Consider the following 17,757-nt stretch of genomic DNA (forward strand, 5'->3'; position numbering starts at 1 on the left):
GGAGCTCAGCCTCTGCCTTCTGGCTGAGATGTCACCCTTCAAACAGCAATGCCTGCCTGGAGATAATGATGGCATTTGCCAAAAGGGCTTCGTTTGGCACATGATATCTTGAAAGGACGTACACCGTCCTTTCAGCTATCAAAGGCTAGTTCAAATGACATAAAAATGAGAACTCTCCAATGGAGTCTTACAGTAGGTGGAGAGTCCGAAAAAAACTCCTTCAGTCATTTCACTGAGAGTCATTGATTGGGGACACCAAGAATATAGGAAGGAATGCAGAAAGAAAAGGTGAAATTGTGTTCAGGATCGGGGGGAGGGATGAACAGGGCGTGCTTGCCTTGAATCCAGGCTTTGTTGGGGGGTGGGGCATAAAGATCGAACGGGTCTGAAACTACAAAGTGGTGATGGTAACACAGTATCACCAGAGTTACACAACAGTGTTCCCAAATTGCAACAATGATGAAAAAGTTTACTAATCCCAACTTAACCAAGAGAAATACAGGAAACCATACAAAAAATGAAACATCACCAGAAAGGTGGAAACAAACCAAATGCAAAGCAGTTCAGGGGAAAGGAACTCCATGTCCCCTGGGGGCAGACGGAGTTGCCGGCCTCCACGGTGAGCAGACAGGGATGGAGGCTGCAGAGCCGACCGCTCCCCTGGACGTGGTGTTTCCGGCAAGGGCTCTGGGTCTCTGTCCAGAGCGGGGGCTCGTTCTTCCTGCAGGGGCGGGTGAGTCATCGTCGGCGTCTGGGTGTTGCGCGGGAGCCAGGGCAGGCTCTCCCTGCCGAGGCGGTGACTCCTCCTCTGCCTCGGGTTCTCCTGCCAAAGCCCGAGCAGGTACAGGTGCACGTGGAGGTGGAGGTTCTGGCTGAGGGGGTGGGACATCAGTGCCTGGGGCTGGGGGTCCTGCAGGCACGGAGATCCGATCTGCCCGGTGTGCTGGCCAGTACCCAGCTGGCCTGGTGTCTCTGCGAGGGCAAGTCTCGGTTCTCCATCTGGCCTCGGTGGATCCCTGGGTCCTGCACCTGGAGCCACCACCTCTGTAGGGACAGGTCTGGGAAGTAGAGCCTGGTTCCAGTTGGAGGCCAGTGCTAGAGCCGGGGGAGAAGCAAAGTTTGCCCACAGGCCAGCCTTGGCATGTGCGTATCCCGGGACAGAAAGCTTCCAAGAGATTCCCAAAGAATACCCCGGGTCGGATGTCTTTTGGGACTGAAGTGTGCAAGATGGGGGTGGGGGTGTGAGGCCAGCGCTTGCTGCAGGCCCAGCAGCATCTTTCGGGGACTCGTCCCTGTGTAGCTCAGCACCCCCTCCCCACACACTCCCGTGCACCAGCCCCAGCGTCCTCACCTCTGTGCTCTGGCGTGCTGGGCTCCAGGTCCTCCTGCTGCCTCAGAGGCCGGGGTTCTCGGGACTCTGGGTCGGAGCCGGGTGTGCTGAGCTCCGTGGCAGCCTCAGACTGGGCCGCCGGGTGTATCCTGGGCGGTGTCTCGGCAGCAGGCCTTCCCCGCCTCCGCTTCGCCCCCGGTGGGGCTGATGCCTCCGTGGGCACGCTCACCTGGAGCCTGCACTGGGCCTCACGGGCGGGGGGGTGGTGCTCCGACCCCTCCCTCCGGGAGGTGGACGGGGTGTCCCCGTCCTCGGCCTCATCACGTGGGAAGCTCTGCAACGACAGTGACCGTCAGCCAGCCGTGCTGGGAGTTTTCCGAGCTGGGCCTGGCCAGTGGAGCCGCTGCTTCTGCCTGCTCGAACTTCTCTTCCCAGAAGGGTCAGAGACGTGTGTCTGCTCAGATCCCCACCCGGGAGGAAAGAGACCCACCTGAGGGTGTGAGGTCAGCCTGGGCGGCCGGCGCTGCCCGCACTCTCCCCATCCCACCCAGCCTGCTCTCCCCTGGGGTGTGGACACAACTTGTCCACAGGCTTCTGACCCCACATCCGCCTGGGCTTCCTTGAGGGAGACACACCCCGAGAAACCCGCATCCACACACACAGGCAAAGGACCCGGTGTTTCCGGGTGGCATGGGAGAGGTGGCCTGGCCCCGCCTGGGGCTCCCCGTGTTACCTTTCTGTTTCTCCGGGCAAAGGGCCAGAGGCCTCTCGGGGGTGCCCTGAGCCAACGTCGACAGGGTGCCCACGCACACTGCCTGTGAGCTTTCCTGAGGCCCCGGCCTCTGGGCAGGGGCAAACAGCAGAACATCCTGGCAGCAAGTGATCTGGCTGGGGGCTCCTCTCCGCTCTGGAGGCCTGGATACCCGGGTTGCGGGTTCTGTTGGGTTCTGTTGCCGGCAGGTGACATCATTTCCTGGGGTTCGTGCTGAGGTCCCTTCCCCAAAACTTCCCAAGGGAATCTCTGGGTTTCTGACTGCTCGACCACCCCCCTTAGGCCATGTGCAGGCACAGTGACAGCCACACAGCCCAGCCCACAGCCCTGGGGAGGCCTGGGTGCAGCCAGGGCCTGAGCTCCGAGGACCCCGCTGCTCTCAGACCAGGCTCCTTCTTCTCATAAGTGGTGTGGCCCTGGACAAGCATATGCCCCTCAGGGTTTCCCCAGTCTCTCCATCTGCAGAGTGGGGGTCATTCTCCCATCTGTTTCCTAGGTCTGTCGGCCTACGAGCAGCTCCATGCCTCTCCACCTGGGGCCGATATCACGTGGAGCTTGTGCGCTGAGACTGCAGAAAGAAAGACGCCATCCAGGGCTGACACAGCACAGAATGGGGCAGAACGAGGCCTGGATGCGCCGTGGTACCCAGGAAAAGGCACTCCCCCTCCTGACTGTTTTGAGACCCCGCATGCAAGTTGGAGGACCGAAAGGAAGACTCGAAGGTCTCCCTCTCTTATAGAAAAGAGTAGCCAACTTTCTGGTCCTCTGTTTCCATTGAGATTCTGTTCAAGTGTCCCAGCTCGGCTTCTGCGGGTGGCTGAGCTTCTAATGGCTCCCTGCGTTCTTGTCTTTTCCTCTCCAAACCTTCCGTCCTTTTCCCCCTTCTGGGGTGGATGGGCGCTGTCATTGCTTCTACCTTCGAGACAGATTGATGAAAAGTCTGGACCATCGACTCCTTTCCTCTCTTTGGTTCCGTGTCTCTCTCTGGCTGTGTCCCTCTCTTTTCCTTTCTCGATTCAGTCTGTGCCTTCCTCTTTCTCTCTCGTGTGTGGATGGATGGATGCTAGGAATGCCCATGTATATGATTAGATGAGGGTTATGTTTTAGGGATAGGTTAGAGGGAGAGAAAGGCTTTAGGTCGGAGTTGGTCATGGGGGAAGGGTCAAGGGTGGTGGTGGTGTTTCTTGGAATCTGAGTGCTGTGCATTCTTCGTCTCTTTCCATATGAACCCCTTCTCAGATACACCACTTGCAAGGAGTCTCTCATGTTCCGTTTCCTATCTTTTGCATTTGTGAATGCTTAGCTTCTCTGTTGTGAAGAGGTTCCATTGGATGGAAACCCATTGGTGTACTTGGTTTCCCTCTTCCCCTTACTTGAAGAGACCCATTTCTACCTCCGCCCAGCAAATGGCAAGGAGACTCTGATGTTAAGGAGCCTTTGACCTACGCTTCTTTCTAGCTATCTCATGACATCAGTCTTTAGGGTGAGGTTTTTCCCCGATATTGAGGTGGTGTGAGATCAAAACCAATAGCGTTCTTCAGATGTAGCTGTCTGGTTTTCCCATGGACATTGATTGAAGAGGCTTTCTTGTTCCCATTTGGATATTCTCCCCTTCTGTGTCAGAGATGAGTTGACCCTGGATGCCAGGGTTTGTTTCTGGACCCTCAACTTTATTCCATCGATCTGGATCTGTGTGTGTTGTTGTATTCCCAATAGCATACCGTCCTGCTGCTGCCGCTGCGGCTAAGTCACTTCAGTCGTGTCTGACTCTGCGCGACCCCATGGCCTGCAGCCTACCAGGCTCCTCCGTCCAGGGCATTCTCCAGGCAAGAGTACTGGAGTGGGTCGCCATCGCCTTCTCCGATACTCTCCTGAGGATCCTAGTTTGGTCGTCTAATTTCCTTTCACACAACCTTGGATGTCCGTATCGGGGCTTTTTCGTCGGATTGTATTGACAATTTAGGCTCTTTTCTGTTTCCGTAACCCCTTTTGCAATTCTTTGTTCGGTGCGAAAATGCATTGGCATTTTGGGAGGAATAGCATCGAAGCTGTGGATTGCCTTGTGGGGCTGTGACATCATTTTCCCAATAGGAATTCTTTCAAGCCCTGAGCACAGCTTCTCTTTCCAGTGATTGGTGTGGGCTTGATCTTCTTTCTTCCATCTCTCGCCGTTTTGTGAGAACAGGTCCTTCCTTCCCTTCTGGGTTAGATGGACTCGTGGGTATCACTTCAGTGAATGGCATTGTCAGTGGGGGTGATAATTCCCTTCTCATTGGAAGACTTTGCTGTGAGTATTAGAAGTGCAAGTGATTTCTCTTCCCCTTCCTCCCTGTCCATCTCTCAGAGCCACCGGGAAACAGAGGCCTCATCCAGGGTCACACAGGCCTGAGGGAGTGCAACTAGACTGTTGTTTCTTCAGGCCCTCAGTGCTGGACATCATCCGGGATACTCTGTGTGTGTCTTCCTCAGTCTGGTGTCCCTTCAGACCTTTCCCTAGTTTTCACAGGCTTGTTGTGTTGGTGTTCTTTGTCTGTTTGGAGACACGTCCTTGAGAAGCTTTGTGTTTCCACTCATTCGTCTCGCGATGTATGACCTGTCTTTTGCTTTTGTAATGAGGTCTTTCCCACAGTAGATATCTTTGATTTTGCAAAGTCCACTGTATTCTCTGGGTTGTTTTGTGGACTGCCTTTTAGTTTTGTGTGTGAAGACTCAAAGCACGTGTCCGGTTTCTGCTCATTGTTCTTCTAGATTTGTGACAAGTTTTCATGGAAACTTTGTCTAGGGATAACTGGAAGTGAACTCGGTGTAAGGTGTCAAGCCTCCATCTCCATTCATGTCATGCCCTGCAGTTTCCAATTCCCTGTTCCTGAGTGGTTTTGGAGACCTTGTGGGAAGTTTGGTTGCATCGGAGTTTGCATTTCCACCTTGAGTAGATTCACACTGTTCTGCCCTCAGGGACACTGTCAAGGGGGAGTGAGGAGCAGCCTGCACTTCCAGCAGTGACCACACGGTGGGGCGAGTGCTGCTCTCCCCTCTGGGAGCCCCAGGCCACAGGCATCCCAGTGAGGAGCCAGCTCTGTGCTCAGCTGAAAGGAGTTAGTCTCTCAGGAGCCTCTGAGCCCTTTCCTTTGGATCACCCAGGGTGGGCATTTACTGTGACAGAAAAAAATTGCCCTGAATTCCATGGACGGAAGAGCCTGGCTGTGTAGAGTTCGTGAGTTGCCGTGAATCAGACACAACTGAGGACACAAAAACTCAATAGACTAAAACACTTTTTGGGGGTGGGGGGAGTGAAAGGGGGTGATGTGGGGTTTTTTGTCTTATATAATAGCCAAGGGAAATCTAGTTTAAACCTAAATTCACATAGATGGGAAAGGTATAGCTCTCCGTCACCCTATTAAAAAAAAAAAAAAAAACGACTTAACTTTTCTGAAAGTTTATTTAGTAGCTTCCTTGAGCAGTTCATTGTGAAGCATTTTTTTTTTTTTTTTCTGTGACATTGGCCTCATTAAAAAGTACGGTTTGCCTTTACTGGATAATTTTGTTCATTGGTTTGTTAGGGAATCTTGGTAATATTTGAGTTTCCTGGGGAGCATGGTCACATGACCTGGCCCTGGCCAATCGGTGCGTTCCACCTCCCTGGCCACTGTGATTGGCTCCGGACTGGGGCAGTGCCCAATCGGGGCCCAGGGCCGGGCCTGACGTTGGAAGCCAGGGGAAGACGAGCTCTCGTCCTGCTGGGGTAGGGGAAGGGGTGGGGCCGGGGGAGGTCAGGCTCCAGCAGTGGGAGGGGCTTGAGGTCCGCCTGCGGCAGTTGGTGACCTTCCTGCTCCCCTCAGGGCAGAGCCGCCGGCCTGAGAATGAGGGCGCTGCTGAGCCCAGGGGCTGGGATGGCCCGTTGCTGCTGTGGTCCCAGAGCTCCACCCGAGACCTGAGGGAGGCCGTCTGCCCGTGAGTCCTCTCCCGCTTGTCTGTCAGCTTGTTTGAAGCATGCTGGGTTTTCTGCCCAGCTGGCTAAGGGGAGTCCCTGGAAATGCAAGGGTGTGGGTTTTGGCAGACTTCAGGGAAGACATGCCAGATGAGCCTGGGAGACTCCAGCTTAATCTGGATTCAGGAGATATCTCTTCAGGCCAGCTAGTAATTGTAGGATAAGCCTAATGAGTCTTCACAGGATGAAGAGAGTAACGTGCCAAGGTAGCAATCGATGTCCTCCTTCGAGAGGATGAAGCTGGTGCTCAGAGAAGGGGGGAACTTGGCCACAGCAAGGAGGTGTGCACCCAGACAGAACCCCCAGATCCGGCCATTTGAGCTCAGGGAGGCCACTGGTGTGGCTTGTCCCTGTGGCAGGGGCCGAGGCACGCAGCCCACCCTGATTCCTGCGGGGGCCTGACTTGGGAAGTGCCATCTGGTAGCTTTGAGACTCACCAAACCAAATTGCACTGGAGAGGGGAAGGACACCTTCCTTCATCCACCCCCCACCCCCGCCGGATTCCCACATACCCTGACCCCTTTCTCTGGATTTCGGAGCCATTTCCAGAGTCCCGCTCATATGACCTCATTCGAAGTGCACTGTGGACGAGCTGCCATCTGCAGCTGCTACCACAGCAGCCAAGGGCTTTAGCTCCCGAGTACCTCCCTTCCTTTGGAACTTGGGGGCCCTCTACTCCCCACTTGCACACCACAGACCTTTGCTGAGGATTGTGGGGACCCTCACTCAGTTTGCAGCACGTTGTAGCCATCCCTGTCCTCTCAATACCTCCCTTGCCACTCAGCTTGTGAGCTCCTTTGGAGCAGCGTGGCCCACCTGGCTGCAACGGAAGAGACACAGCTGACAGGGAAACAACAGCTTAGATCTGACAGCCGGAAAGCTCTGTCAAAAGGGACCTCCCTCTTCACACCGTAGAGGCTGTAGGAGCCGCCAGGGTTTGGGAACCAGTGCTGGGGCCAAAATGACTCCACAGCTGTTTTCCTTCCTGGGGAGGGTTCTGGCTCCAGTGGGAATGGCTCAAGTCTCCTAAGGTTCTGAAAGCCCACTGAGTGCAGAGTCACGGTACACAGAGAGGAGAAGGTGGAGTCCTGCCCTGGAGGTGGGCACAGCTCACGGATGAGCCAGGCAGGCAGGCAGGCAGGCAGGGCATGAGAACACCTGAGCTGCCTTCATGAGTGAACGGTGTGGGGGCAGAGGAAGAGAAGCCGGTCTGCTCCCTCATGTGGTGCCCAGGGCAGGTTGTCCCCAGAGGAAACCCTTACGACGGTGAGGACTATCACTGCTGTCTCCCAAGGGGTTCCGTCGGTGCGTGTCTTCCCCGGAGCGGTCAGGCCGTCTCTAAAGTACACTGGCCATGGGCATTGCCTCTCCTTGGAACTTCCCATGTGTTTCTCTTTTTTATGGAACAGTGATTTTTCTAGAGGGGTTCTGGGCCACAAGGTTGTTGGGTCATTTTCTAGCCTTCTGTCGTGAAGAACGCTTTCCTGGGCGTTGGGGTGGTTTGTTGTTCCAGCTCCCTTTCTTGGCTTCTTTTGGGAGCTGGTGCAACAAGAGGAGCTCAGCCTCTGCCTTCTGGCTGAGATGTCACCCTTCAAACAGCAATGCCTGCCTGGAGATAATGATGGCATTTGCCAAAAGGGCTTCGTTTGGCACATGATATCTTGAAAGGACGTACACCGTCCTTTCAGCTATCAAAGGCTAGTTCAAATGACATAAAAATGAGAACTCTCCAATGGAGTCTTACAGTAGGTGGAGAGTCCGAAAAAATCTCCTTCAGTCATTTCACTGAGAGTCATTGATTGGGGACACCAAGAATATAGGAAGGAATGCAGAAAGAAAAGGTGAAATTGTGTTCAGGATCGGGGGGAGGGATGAACAGGGCGTGCTTGCCTTGAATCCAGGCTTTGTTGGGGGGTGGGGCATAAAGATCGAACGGGTCTGAAACTACAAAGTGGTGATGGTAACACAGTATCACCAGAGTTACACAACAGTGTTCCCAAATTGCAACAATGATGAAAAAGTTTACTAATCCCAACTTAACCAAGAGAAATACAGGAAACCAAAGAAAAAATGAAACATCACCAGAAAGGTGGAAACAAACCAAATGCAAAGCAGTTCAGGGGAAAGGAACTCCATGTCCCCTGGGGGCAGACGGAGTTGCCGGCCTCCACGGTGAGCAGACAGGGCTGGAGGCTGCAGAGCCGACCGCTCCCCTGGACGTGGTGTTTCCGGCAAGGGCTCTGGGTCTCTGTCCAGAGCGGGGGCTCGTTCTTCCTGCAGGGGCGGGTGAGTCATCGTCGGCGTCTGGGTGTTGCGCGGGAGCCAGGGCAGGCTCTCCCTGCCGAGGCGGTGACTCCTCCTCTGCCTCGGGTTCTCCTGCCAAAGCCCGAGCAGGTACAGGTGCACGTGGAGGTGGAGGTTCTGGCTGAGGGGGTGGGACATCAGTGCCTGGGGCTGGGGGTCCTGCAGGCACGGAGATCCGATCTGCCCGGTGTGCTGGCCAGTACCCAGCTGGCCTGGTGTCTCTGCGAGGGCAAGTCTCGGTTCTCCATCTGGCCTCGGTGGATCCCTGGGTCCTGCACCTGGAGCCACCACCTCTGTAGGGACAGGTCTGGGAAGTAGAGCCTGGTTCCAGTTGGAGGCCAGTGCTAGAGCCGGGGGAGAAGCAAAGTTTGCCCACAGGCCAGCCTTGGCATGTGCGTATCCCGGGACAGAAAGCTTCCAAGAGATTCCCAAAGAATACCCCGGGTCGGATGTCTTTTGGGACTGAAGTGTGCAAGATGGGGGTGGGGGTGTGAGGCCAGCGCTTGCTGCAGGCCCAGCAGCATCTTTCGGGGACTCGTCCCTGTGTAGCTCAGCACCCCCTCCCCACACACTCCCGTGCACCAGCCCCAGCGTCCTCACCTCTGTGCTCTGGCGTGCTGGGCTCCAGGTCCTCCTGCTGCCTCAGAGGCCGGGGTTCTCGGGACTCTGGGTCGGAGCCGGGTGTGCTGAGCTCCGTGGCAGCCTCAGACTGGGCCGCCGGGTGTATCCTGGGCGGTGTCTCGGCAGCAGGCCTTCCCCGCCTCCGCTTCGCCCCCGGTGGGGCTGATGCCTCCGTGGGCACGCTCACCTGGAGCCTGCACTGGGCCTCACGGGCGGGGGGGTGGTGCTCCGACCCCTCCCTCCGGGAGGTGGACGGGGTGTCCCCGTCCTCGGCCTCATCACGTGGGAAGCTCTGCAACGACAGTGACCGTCAGCCAGCCGTGCTGGGAGTTTTCCGAGCTGGGCCTGGCCAGTGGAGCCGCTGCTTCTGCCTGCTCGAACTTCTCTTCCCAGAAGGGTCAGAGACGTGTGTCTGCTCAGATCCCCACCCGGGAGGAAAGAGACCCACCTGAGGGTGTGAGGTCAGCCTGGGCGGCCGGCGCTGCCCGCACTCTCCCCATCCCACCCAGCCTGCTCTCCCCTGGGGTGTGGACACAACTTGTCCACAGGCTTCTGACCCCACATCCGCCTGGGCTTCCTTGAGGGAGACACACCCCGAGAAACCCGCATCCACACACACAGGCAAAGGACCCGGTGTTTCCGGGTGGCATGGGAGAGGTGGCCTGGCCCCGCCTGGGGCTCCCCGTGTTACCTTTCTGTTTCTCCGGGCAAAGGGCCAGAGGCCTCTCGGGGGTGCCCTGAGCCAACGTCGACAGGGTGCCCACGCACACTGCCTGTGAGCTTTCCTGAGGCCCCGGCCTCTGGGCAGGGGCAAACAGCAGAACATCCTGGCAGCAAGTGATCTGGCTGGGGGCTCCTCTCCGCTCTGGAGGCCTGGATACCCGGGTTGCGGGTTCTGTTGGGTTCTGTTGCCGGCAGGTGACATCATTTCCTGGGGTTCGTGCTGAGGTCCCTTCCCCAAAACTTCCCAAGGGAATCTCTGGGTTTCTGACTGCTCGACCACCCCCCTTAGGCCATGTGCAGGCACAGTGACAGCCACACAGCCCAGCCCACAGCCCTGGGGAGGCCTGGGTGCAGCCAGGGCCTGAGCTCCGAGGACCCCGCTGCTCTCAGACCAGGCTCCTTCTTCTCATAAGTGGTGTGGCCCTGGACAAGCATATGCCCCTCAGGGTTTCCCCAGTCTCTCCATCTGCAGAGTGGGGGTCATTCTCCCATCTGTTTCCTAGGTCTGTCGGCCTACGAGCAGCTCCATGCCTCTCCACCTGGGGCCGATATCACGTGGAGCTTGTGCGCTGAGACTGCAGAAAGAAAGACGCCATCCAGGGCTGACACAGCACAGAATGGGGCAGAACGAGGCCTGGATGCGCCGTGGTACCCAGGAAAAGGCACTCCCCCTCCTGACTGTTTTGAGACCCCGCATGCAAGTTGGAGGACCGAAAGGAAGACTCGAAGGTCTCCCTCTCTTATAGAAAAGAGTAGCCAACTTTCTGGTCCTCTGTTTCCATTGAGATTCTGTTCAAGTGTCCCAGCTCGGCTTCTGCGGGTGGCTGAGCTTCTAATGGCTCCCTGCGTTCTTGTCTTTTCCTCTCCAAACCTTCCGTCCTTTTCCCCCTTCTGGGGTGGATGGGCGCTGTCATTGCTTCTACCTTCGAGACAGATTGATGAAAAGTCTGGACCATCGGCTCCTTTCCTCTCTTTGGTTCCGTGTCTCTCTCTGGCTGTGTCCCTCTCTTTTCCTTTCTCGATTCAGTCTGTGCCTTCCTCTTTCTCTCTCGTGTGTGGATGGATGGATGCTAGGAATGCCCATGTATATGATTAGATGAGGGTTATGTTTTAGGGATAGGTTAGAGGGAGAGAAAGGCTTTAGGTCGGAGTTGGTCATGGGGGAAGGGTCAAGGGTGGTGGTGGTGTTTCTTGGAATCTGAGTGCTGTGCATTCTTCGTCTCTTTCCATATGAACCCCTTCTCAGATACACCACTTGCAAGGAGTCTCTCATGTTCCGTTTCCTATCTTTTGCATTTGTGAATGCTTAGCTTCTCTGTTGTGAAGAGGTTCCATTGGATGGAAACCCATTGGTGTACTTGGTTTCCCTCTTCCCCTTACTTGAAGAGACCCATTTCTACCTCCGCCCAGCAAATGGCAAGGAGACTCTGATGTTAAGGAGCCTTTGACCTACGCTTCTTTCTAGCTATCTCATGACATCAGTCTTTAGGGTGAGGTTTTTCCCCGATATTGAGGTGGTGTGAGATCAAAACCAATAGCGTTCTTCAGATGTAGCTGTCTGGTTTTCCCATGGACATTGATTGAAGAGGCTTTCTTGTTCCCATTTGGATATTCTCCCCTTCTGTGTCAGAGATGAGTTGACCATGGATGCCGGGGTTTGTTTCTGGACCCTCAACTTTATTCCATCGATCTGGATCTGTGTGTGTTGTTGTATTCCCAATAGCATACCGTCCTGCTGCTGCCGCTGCGGCTAAGTCACTTCAGTCGTGTCTGACTCTGCGCGACCCCATGGCCTGCAGCCTACCAGGCTCCTCCGTCCAGGGCATTTTCCAGGCAAGAGTACTGGAGTGGGTCGCCATCGCCTTCTCCGATACTCTCCTGAGGATCCTAGTTTGGTCGTCTGATTTCCTTTCACACAACCTTGGATGTCCGTATCGGGGCTTTTTCGTCGGATTGTATTGACAATTTAGGCTCTTTTCTGTTTCCGTAACCCCTTTTGCAATTCTTTGTTCGGTGCGAAAATGCATTGGCCTTTTGGGAGGAATAGCATCGAAGCTGTGGATTGCCTTGTGGGGCTGTGACATCATTTTCCCAATAGGAATTCTTTCAAGCCCTGAGCACAGCTTCTCTTTCCAGTGATTGGTGTGGGCTTGATCTTCTTTCTTCCATCTCTCGCCGTTTTGTGAGAACAGGTCCTTCCTTCCCTTCTGGGTTAGATGGACTCGTGGGTATCACTTCAGTGAATGGCATTGTCAGTGGGGGTGATAATTCCCTTCTCATTGGAAGACTTTGCTGTGAGTATTAGAAGTGCAAGTGATTTCTCTTCCCCTTCCTCCCTGTCCATCTCTCAGAGCCACCGGGAAACAGAGGCCTCATCCAGGGTCACACAGGCCTGAGGGAGTGCAACTAGACTGTTGTTTCTTCAGGCCCTCAGTGCTGGACATCATCCGGGATACTCTGTGTGTGTCTTCCTCAGTCTGGTGTCCCTTCAGACCTTTCCCTAGTTTTCACAGGCTTGTTGTGTTGGTGTTCTTTGTCTGTTTGGAGACACGTCCTTGAGAAGCTTTGTGTTTCCACTCATTCGTCTCGCGATGTATGACCTGTCTTTTGCTTTTGTAATGAGGTCTTTCCCACAGTAGATATCTTTGATTTTGCAAAGTCCACTGTATTCTCTGGGTTGTTTTGTGGACTGCCTTTTAGTTTTGTGTGTGAAGACTCAAAGCACGTGTCCGGTTTCTGCTCATTGTTCTTCTAGATTTGTGACAAGTTTTCATGGAAACTTTGTCTAGGGATAACTGGAAGTGAACTCGGTGTAAGGTGTCAAGCCTCCATCTCCATTCATGTCATGCCCTGCAGTTTCCAATTCCCCGTTCCTGAGTGGTTTTGGAGACCTTGTGGGAAGTTTGGTTGCATCGGAGTTTGCATTTCCACCTTGAGTAGATAGATTCACACTGTTCTGCCCTCAGGGACACTGTCAAGGGGGAGTGAGGAGCAGCCTGCACTTCCAGCAGTGACCACACGGTGGGGCGAGTGCTGCTCTCCCCTCTGGGAGCCCCAGGCCACAGGCATCCCAGTGAGGAGCCAGCTCTGTGCTCAGCTGAAAGGAGTTAGTCTCTCAGGAGCCTCTGAGCCCTTGCCTTTGGATCACCCAGGGTGGGCATTTACTGTGACAGAAAAAAATTGCCCTGAATTCCATGGACGGAAGAGCCTGGCTGTGTAGAGTTCGTGAGTTGCCGTGAATCAGACACAACTGAGGACACAAAAACTCAATAGACTAAAACACTTTTGGGGGGTGGGGGGAGTGAAAGGGGGTGATGTGGGGTTTTTTGTCTTATATAATAGCCAAGGGAAATCTAGTTTAAACCTAAATTCACATAGATGGGAAAGGTATAGCTCTCCGTCACCCTATTAAAAAAAAAAAAAAAAACGACTTAACTTTTCTGAAAGTTTATTTAGTAGCTTCCTTGAGCAGTTCATTGTGAAGCATTTTTTTTTTTTTCTGTGACATTGGCCTCATTAAAAAGTACGGTTTGCCTTTACTGGATAATTTTGTTCATTGGTTTGTTAGGGAATCTTGGTAATATTTGAGTTTCCTGGGGAGCATGGTCACATGACCTGGCCCTGGCCAATCGGTGCGTTCCACCTCCCTGGCCACTGTGATTGGCTCCGGACTGGGGCAGTGCCCAATCGGGGCCCAGGGCCGGGCCTGACGTTGGAAGCCAGGGGAAGACGAGCTCTCGTCCTGCTGGGGTAGGGGAAGGGGTGGGGCCGGGGGAGGTCAGGCTCCAGCAGTGGGAGGGGCTTGAGGTCCGCCTGCGGCAGTTGGTGACCTTCCTGCTCCCCTCAGGGCAGAGCCGCCGGCCTGAGAATGAGGGCGCTGCTGAGCCCAGGGGCTGGGATGGCCCGTTGCTGCTGTGGTCCCAGAGCTCCACCCGAGACCTGAGGGAGGCCGTCTGCCCGTGAGTCCTCTCCCGCTTGTCTGTCAGCTTGTTTGAAGCATGCTGGGTTTTCTGCCCAGCTGGCTAAGGGGAGTCCCTGGAAATGCAAGGGTGTGGGTTTTGGCAGACTTCAGGGAAGACATGCCAGATGAGCCTGGGAGACTCCAGCTTAATCTGGATTCAGGAGATATCTCTTCGGGCCAGCTAGTAATTGTAGGATAAGCCTAATGAGTCTTCACAGGATGAAGAGAGTAACGTGCCAAGGTAGCAATCGATGTCCTCCTTCGAGAGGATGAAGCTGGTGCTCAGAGAAGGGGGGAACTTGGCCACAGCAAGGAGGTGTGCACCCAGACAGAACCCCCAGATCCGGCCATTTGAGCTCAGGGAGGCCACTGGTGTGGCTTGTCCCTGTGGCAGGGGCCGAGGCACGCAGCCCACCCTGATTCCTGCGGGGGCCTGACTTGGGAAGTGCCATCTGGTAGCTTTGAGACTCACCAAACCAAATTGCACTGGAGAGGGGAAGGACACCTTCCTTCATCCACCCCCCACCCCCGCCGGATTCCCACATACCCTGACCCCTTTCTCTGGATTTCGGAGCCATTTCCAGAGTCCCGCTCATATGACCTCATTCGAAGTGCACTGTGGACGAGCTGCCATCTGCAGCTGCTACCACAGCAGCCAAGGGCTTTAGCTCCCGAGTACCTCCCTTCCTTTGGAACTTGGGGGCCCTCTACTCCCCACTTGCACACCACAGACCTTTGCTGAGGATTGTGGGGACCCTCACTCAGTTTGTAGCACGTTGTAGCCATCCCTGTCCTCTCAATACCTCCCTTGCCACTCAGCTTGTGAGCTCCTTTGGAGCAGCGTGGCCCACCTGGCTGCAACGGAAGAGACACAGCTGACAGGGAAACAACAGCTTAGATCTGACAGCCGGAAAGCTCTGTCAAAAGGGACCTCCCTCTTCACACCGTAGAGGCTGTAGGAGCCGCCAGGGTTTGGGAACCAGTGCTGGGGCCAAAATGACTCCACAGCTGTTTTCCTTCCTGGGGAGGGTTCTGGCTCCAGTGGGAATGGCTCAAGTCTCCTAAGGTTCTGAAAGCCCACTGTGTGCAGATTCACGGTACACAGAGAGGAGAAGGTGGAGTCCTGCCCTGGAGGTGGGCACAGCTCACGGATGAGCCAGGCAGGCAGGCAGGCAGGCAGGGCATGAGAACACCTGAGCTGCCTTCATGAGTGAACGGTGTGGGGGCAGAGGAAGAGAAGCCGGTCTGCTCCCTCATGTGGTGCCCAGGGCAGGTTGTCCCCAGAGGAAACCCTTACGACGGTGAGGACTATCACTGCTGTTTCCCAAGGGGTTCCGTCGGTGCGTGTCTTCCCCGGAGCGGTCAGGCCGTCTCTAAAGCACACTGGCCATGGGCATTGCCTCTCCTTGGTACTTCCCATGTGTTTCTCTTTTTTATGGAACAGTGATTTTTCTAGAGGGGTTCTGGGCCACAAGGTTGTTGGGTCATTTTCTAGCCTTCTGTCGTGAAGAACGCTTTCCTGGGCGTTGGGGTGGTTTGTTGTTCCAGCTCCCTTTCTTGGCTTCTTTTGGGAGCTGGTGCAACAAGAGGAGCTCAGCCTCTGCCTTCTGGCTGAGATGTCACCCTTCAAACAGCAATGCCTGCCTGGAGATAATGATGGCATTTGCCAAAAGGGCTTCGTTTGGCACATGATATCTTGAAAGGACGTACACCGTCCTTTCAGCTATCAAAGGCTAGTTCAAATGACATAAAAATGAGAACTCTCCAATGGAGTCTTACAGTAGGTGGAGAGTCCGAAAAAAACTCCTTCAGTCATTTCACTGAGAGTCATTGATTGGGGACACCAAGAATATAGGAAGGAATGCAGAAAGAAAAGGTGAAATTGTGTTCAGGATCGGGGGGAGGGATGAACAGGGCGTGCTTGCCTTGAATCCAGGCTTTGTTGGGGGGTGGGGCATAAAGATCGAACGGGTCTGAAACTACAAAGTGGTGATGGTAACACAGTATCACCAGAGTTACACAACAGTGTTCCCAAATTGCAACAATGATGAAAAAGTTTACTAATCCCAACTTAACCAAGAGAAATACAGGAAACCATACAAAAAATGAAACATCACCAGAAAGGTGGAAACAAACCAAATGCAAAGCAGTTCAGGGGAAAGGAACTCCATGTCCCCTGGGGGCAGACGGAGTTGCCGGCCTCCACGGTGAGCAGACAGGGATGGAGGCTGCAGAGCCGACCGCTCCCCTGGACGTGGTGTTTCCGGCAAGGGCTCTGGGTCTCTGTCCAGAGCGGGGGCTCGTTCTTCCTGCAGGGGCGGGTGAGTCATCGTCGGCGTCTGGGTGTTGCGCGGGAGCCAGGGCAGGCTCTCCCTGCCGAGGCGGTGACTCCTCCTCTGCCTCGGGTTCTCCTGCCAAAGCCCGAGCAGGTACAGGTGCACGTGGAGGTGGAGGTTCTGGCTGAGGGGGTGGGACATCAGTGCCTGGGGCTGGGGGTCCTGCAGGCACGGAGATCCGATCTGCCCGGTGTGCTGGCCAGTACCCAGCTGGCCTGGTGTCTCTGCGAGGGCAAGTCTCGGTTCTCCATCTGGCCTCGGTGGATCCCTGGGTCCTGCACCTGGAGCCACCACCTCTGTAGGGACAGGTCTGGGAAGTAGAGCCTGGTTCCAGTTGGAGGCCAGTGCTAGAGCCGGGGGAGAAGCAAAGTTTGCCCACAGGCCAGACTTGGCATGTGCGTATCCCGGGACAGAAAGCTTCCAAGAGATTCCCAAAGAATACCCCGGGTCGGATGTCTTTTGGGACTGAAGTGTGCAAGATGGGGGTGGGGGTGTGAGGCCAGCGCTTGCTGCAGGCCCAGCAGCATCTTTCGGGGACTCGTCCCTGTGTAGCTCAGCACCCCCTCCCCACACACTCCCGTGCACCAGCCCCAGCGTCCTCACCTCTGTGCTCTGGCGTGCTGGGCTCCAGGTCCTCCTGCTGCCTCAGAGGCCGGGGTTCTCGGGACTCTGGGTCGGAGCCGGGTGTGCTGAGCTCCGTGGCAGCCTCAGACTGGGCCGCCGGGTGTATCCTGGGCGGTGTCTCGGCAGCAGGCCTTCCCCGCCTCCGCTTCGCCCCCGGTGGGGCTGATGCCTCCGTGGGCACGCTCACCTGGAGCCTGCACTGGGCCTCACGGGCGGGGGGGTGGTGCTCCGACCCCTCCCTCCGGGAGGTGGACGGGGTGTCCCCGTCCTCGGCCTCATCACGTGGGAAGCTCTGCAACGACAGTGACCGTCAGCCAGCCGTGCTGGGAGTTTTCCGAGCTGGGCCTGGCCAGTGGAGCCGCTGCTTCTGCCTGCTCGAACTTCTCTTCCCAGAAGGGTCAGAGACGTGTGTCTGCTCAGATCCCCACCCGGGAGGAAAGAGACCCACCTGAGGGTGTGAGGTCAGCCTGGGCGGCCGGCGCTGCCCGCACTCTCCCCATCCCACCCAGCCTGCTCTCCCCTGGGGTGTGGACACAACTTGTCCACAGGCTTCTGACCCCACATCCGCCTGGGCTTCCTTGAGGGAGACACACCCCGAGAAACCCGCATCCACACACACAGGCAAAGGACCCGGTGTTTCCGGGTGGCATGGGAGAGGTGGCCTGGCCCCGCCTGGGGCTCCCCGTGTTACCTTTCTGTTTCTCCGGGCAAAGGGCCAGAGGCCTCTCGGGGGTGCCCTGAGCCAACGTCGACAGGGTGCCCACGCACACTGCCTGTGAGCTTTCCTGAGGCCCCGGCCTCTGGGCAGGGGCAAACAGCAGAACATCCTGGCAGCAAGTGATCTGGCTGGGGGCTCCTCTCCGCTCTGGAGGCCTGGATACCCGGGTTGCGGGTTCTGTTGGGTTCTGTTGCCGGCAGGTGACATCATTTCCTGGGGTTCGTGCTGAGGTCCCTTCCCCAAAACTTCCCAAGGGAATCTCTGGGTTTCTGACTGCTCGACCACCCCCCTTAGGCCATGTGCAGGCACAGTGACAGCCACACAGCCCAGCCCACAGCCCTGGGGAGGCCTGGGTGCAGCCAGGGCCTGAGCTCCGAGGA

The 17,757-nt window shown here is 55.9% G+C and overlaps 2 protein-coding genes and 1 long non-coding RNA gene across 5 annotated transcripts in view; 1 reads left to right on the top strand and 2 right to left on the bottom strand.

Moving 5' to 3' along the window:
* The window catches only part of LOC145513990 (uncharacterized), a 93,714-nt gene that overhangs the window by 47,589 nt on the left and 28,368 nt on the right, over nucleotides 1–17,757 (top strand). Inside the window, exons 8-9 of the long non-coding RNA XR_014059793.1 lie at nucleotides 5,942–6,053; nucleotides 13,586–13,697. This is a non-coding gene — a long non-coding RNA (uncharacterized LOC145513990). The remainder of the gene's footprint in view (nucleotides 1–5,941; nucleotides 6,054–13,585; nucleotides 13,698–17,757) is intronic.
* Nucleotides 449–2,239, bottom strand: LOC145513975 (uncharacterized). 2 transcript variants are annotated; one of them, XM_081511062.1, is made up of 3 exons: nucleotides 2,064–2,239; nucleotides 1,352–1,664; nucleotides 449–1,044 (listed from the first exon to the last, which is right to left on the bottom strand). In XM_081511062.1, exons 1-3 carry the CDS (start codon nucleotides 2,196–2,198, stop codon nucleotides 473–475), a joined length of 1,020 nt encoding a protein of 339 aa, XP_081367188.1. In that variant the 5' UTR covers nucleotides 2,199–2,239; the 3' UTR covers nucleotides 449–472. The 2 variants fall into 2 exon arrangements, with proteins under 2 accessions (XP_081367188.1, XP_081367187.1); XM_081511061.1 differs by having other exon boundaries at nucleotides 449–1,095.
* On the bottom strand, nucleotides 15,736–17,526 carry LOC145513933 (uncharacterized). Of its 2 annotated transcripts, none has more exons than XM_081510994.1 (3): nucleotides 17,351–17,526; nucleotides 16,639–16,951; nucleotides 15,736–16,331 (listed from the first exon to the last, which is right to left on the bottom strand). In XM_081510994.1, exons 1-3 carry the CDS (start codon nucleotides 17,483–17,485, stop codon nucleotides 15,760–15,762), a joined length of 1,020 nt encoding a protein of 339 aa, XP_081367120.1. In that variant the 5' UTR covers nucleotides 17,486–17,526; the 3' UTR covers nucleotides 15,736–15,759. The 2 variants fall into 2 exon arrangements, with proteins under 2 accessions (XP_081367120.1, XP_081367119.1); XM_081510993.1 differs by having other exon boundaries at nucleotides 15,736–16,382.

Source organism: Giraffa tippelskirchi, chromosome 7 (genome assembly GCF_054371585.1).
Source record: "Giraffa tippelskirchi isolate mGirTip1 chromosome 7, T2T-mGirTip1v1.2.pri, whole genome shotgun sequence".
Lineage (NCBI taxonomy): Eukaryota > Metazoa > Chordata > Mammalia > Artiodactyla > Giraffidae > Giraffa > Giraffa tippelskirchi.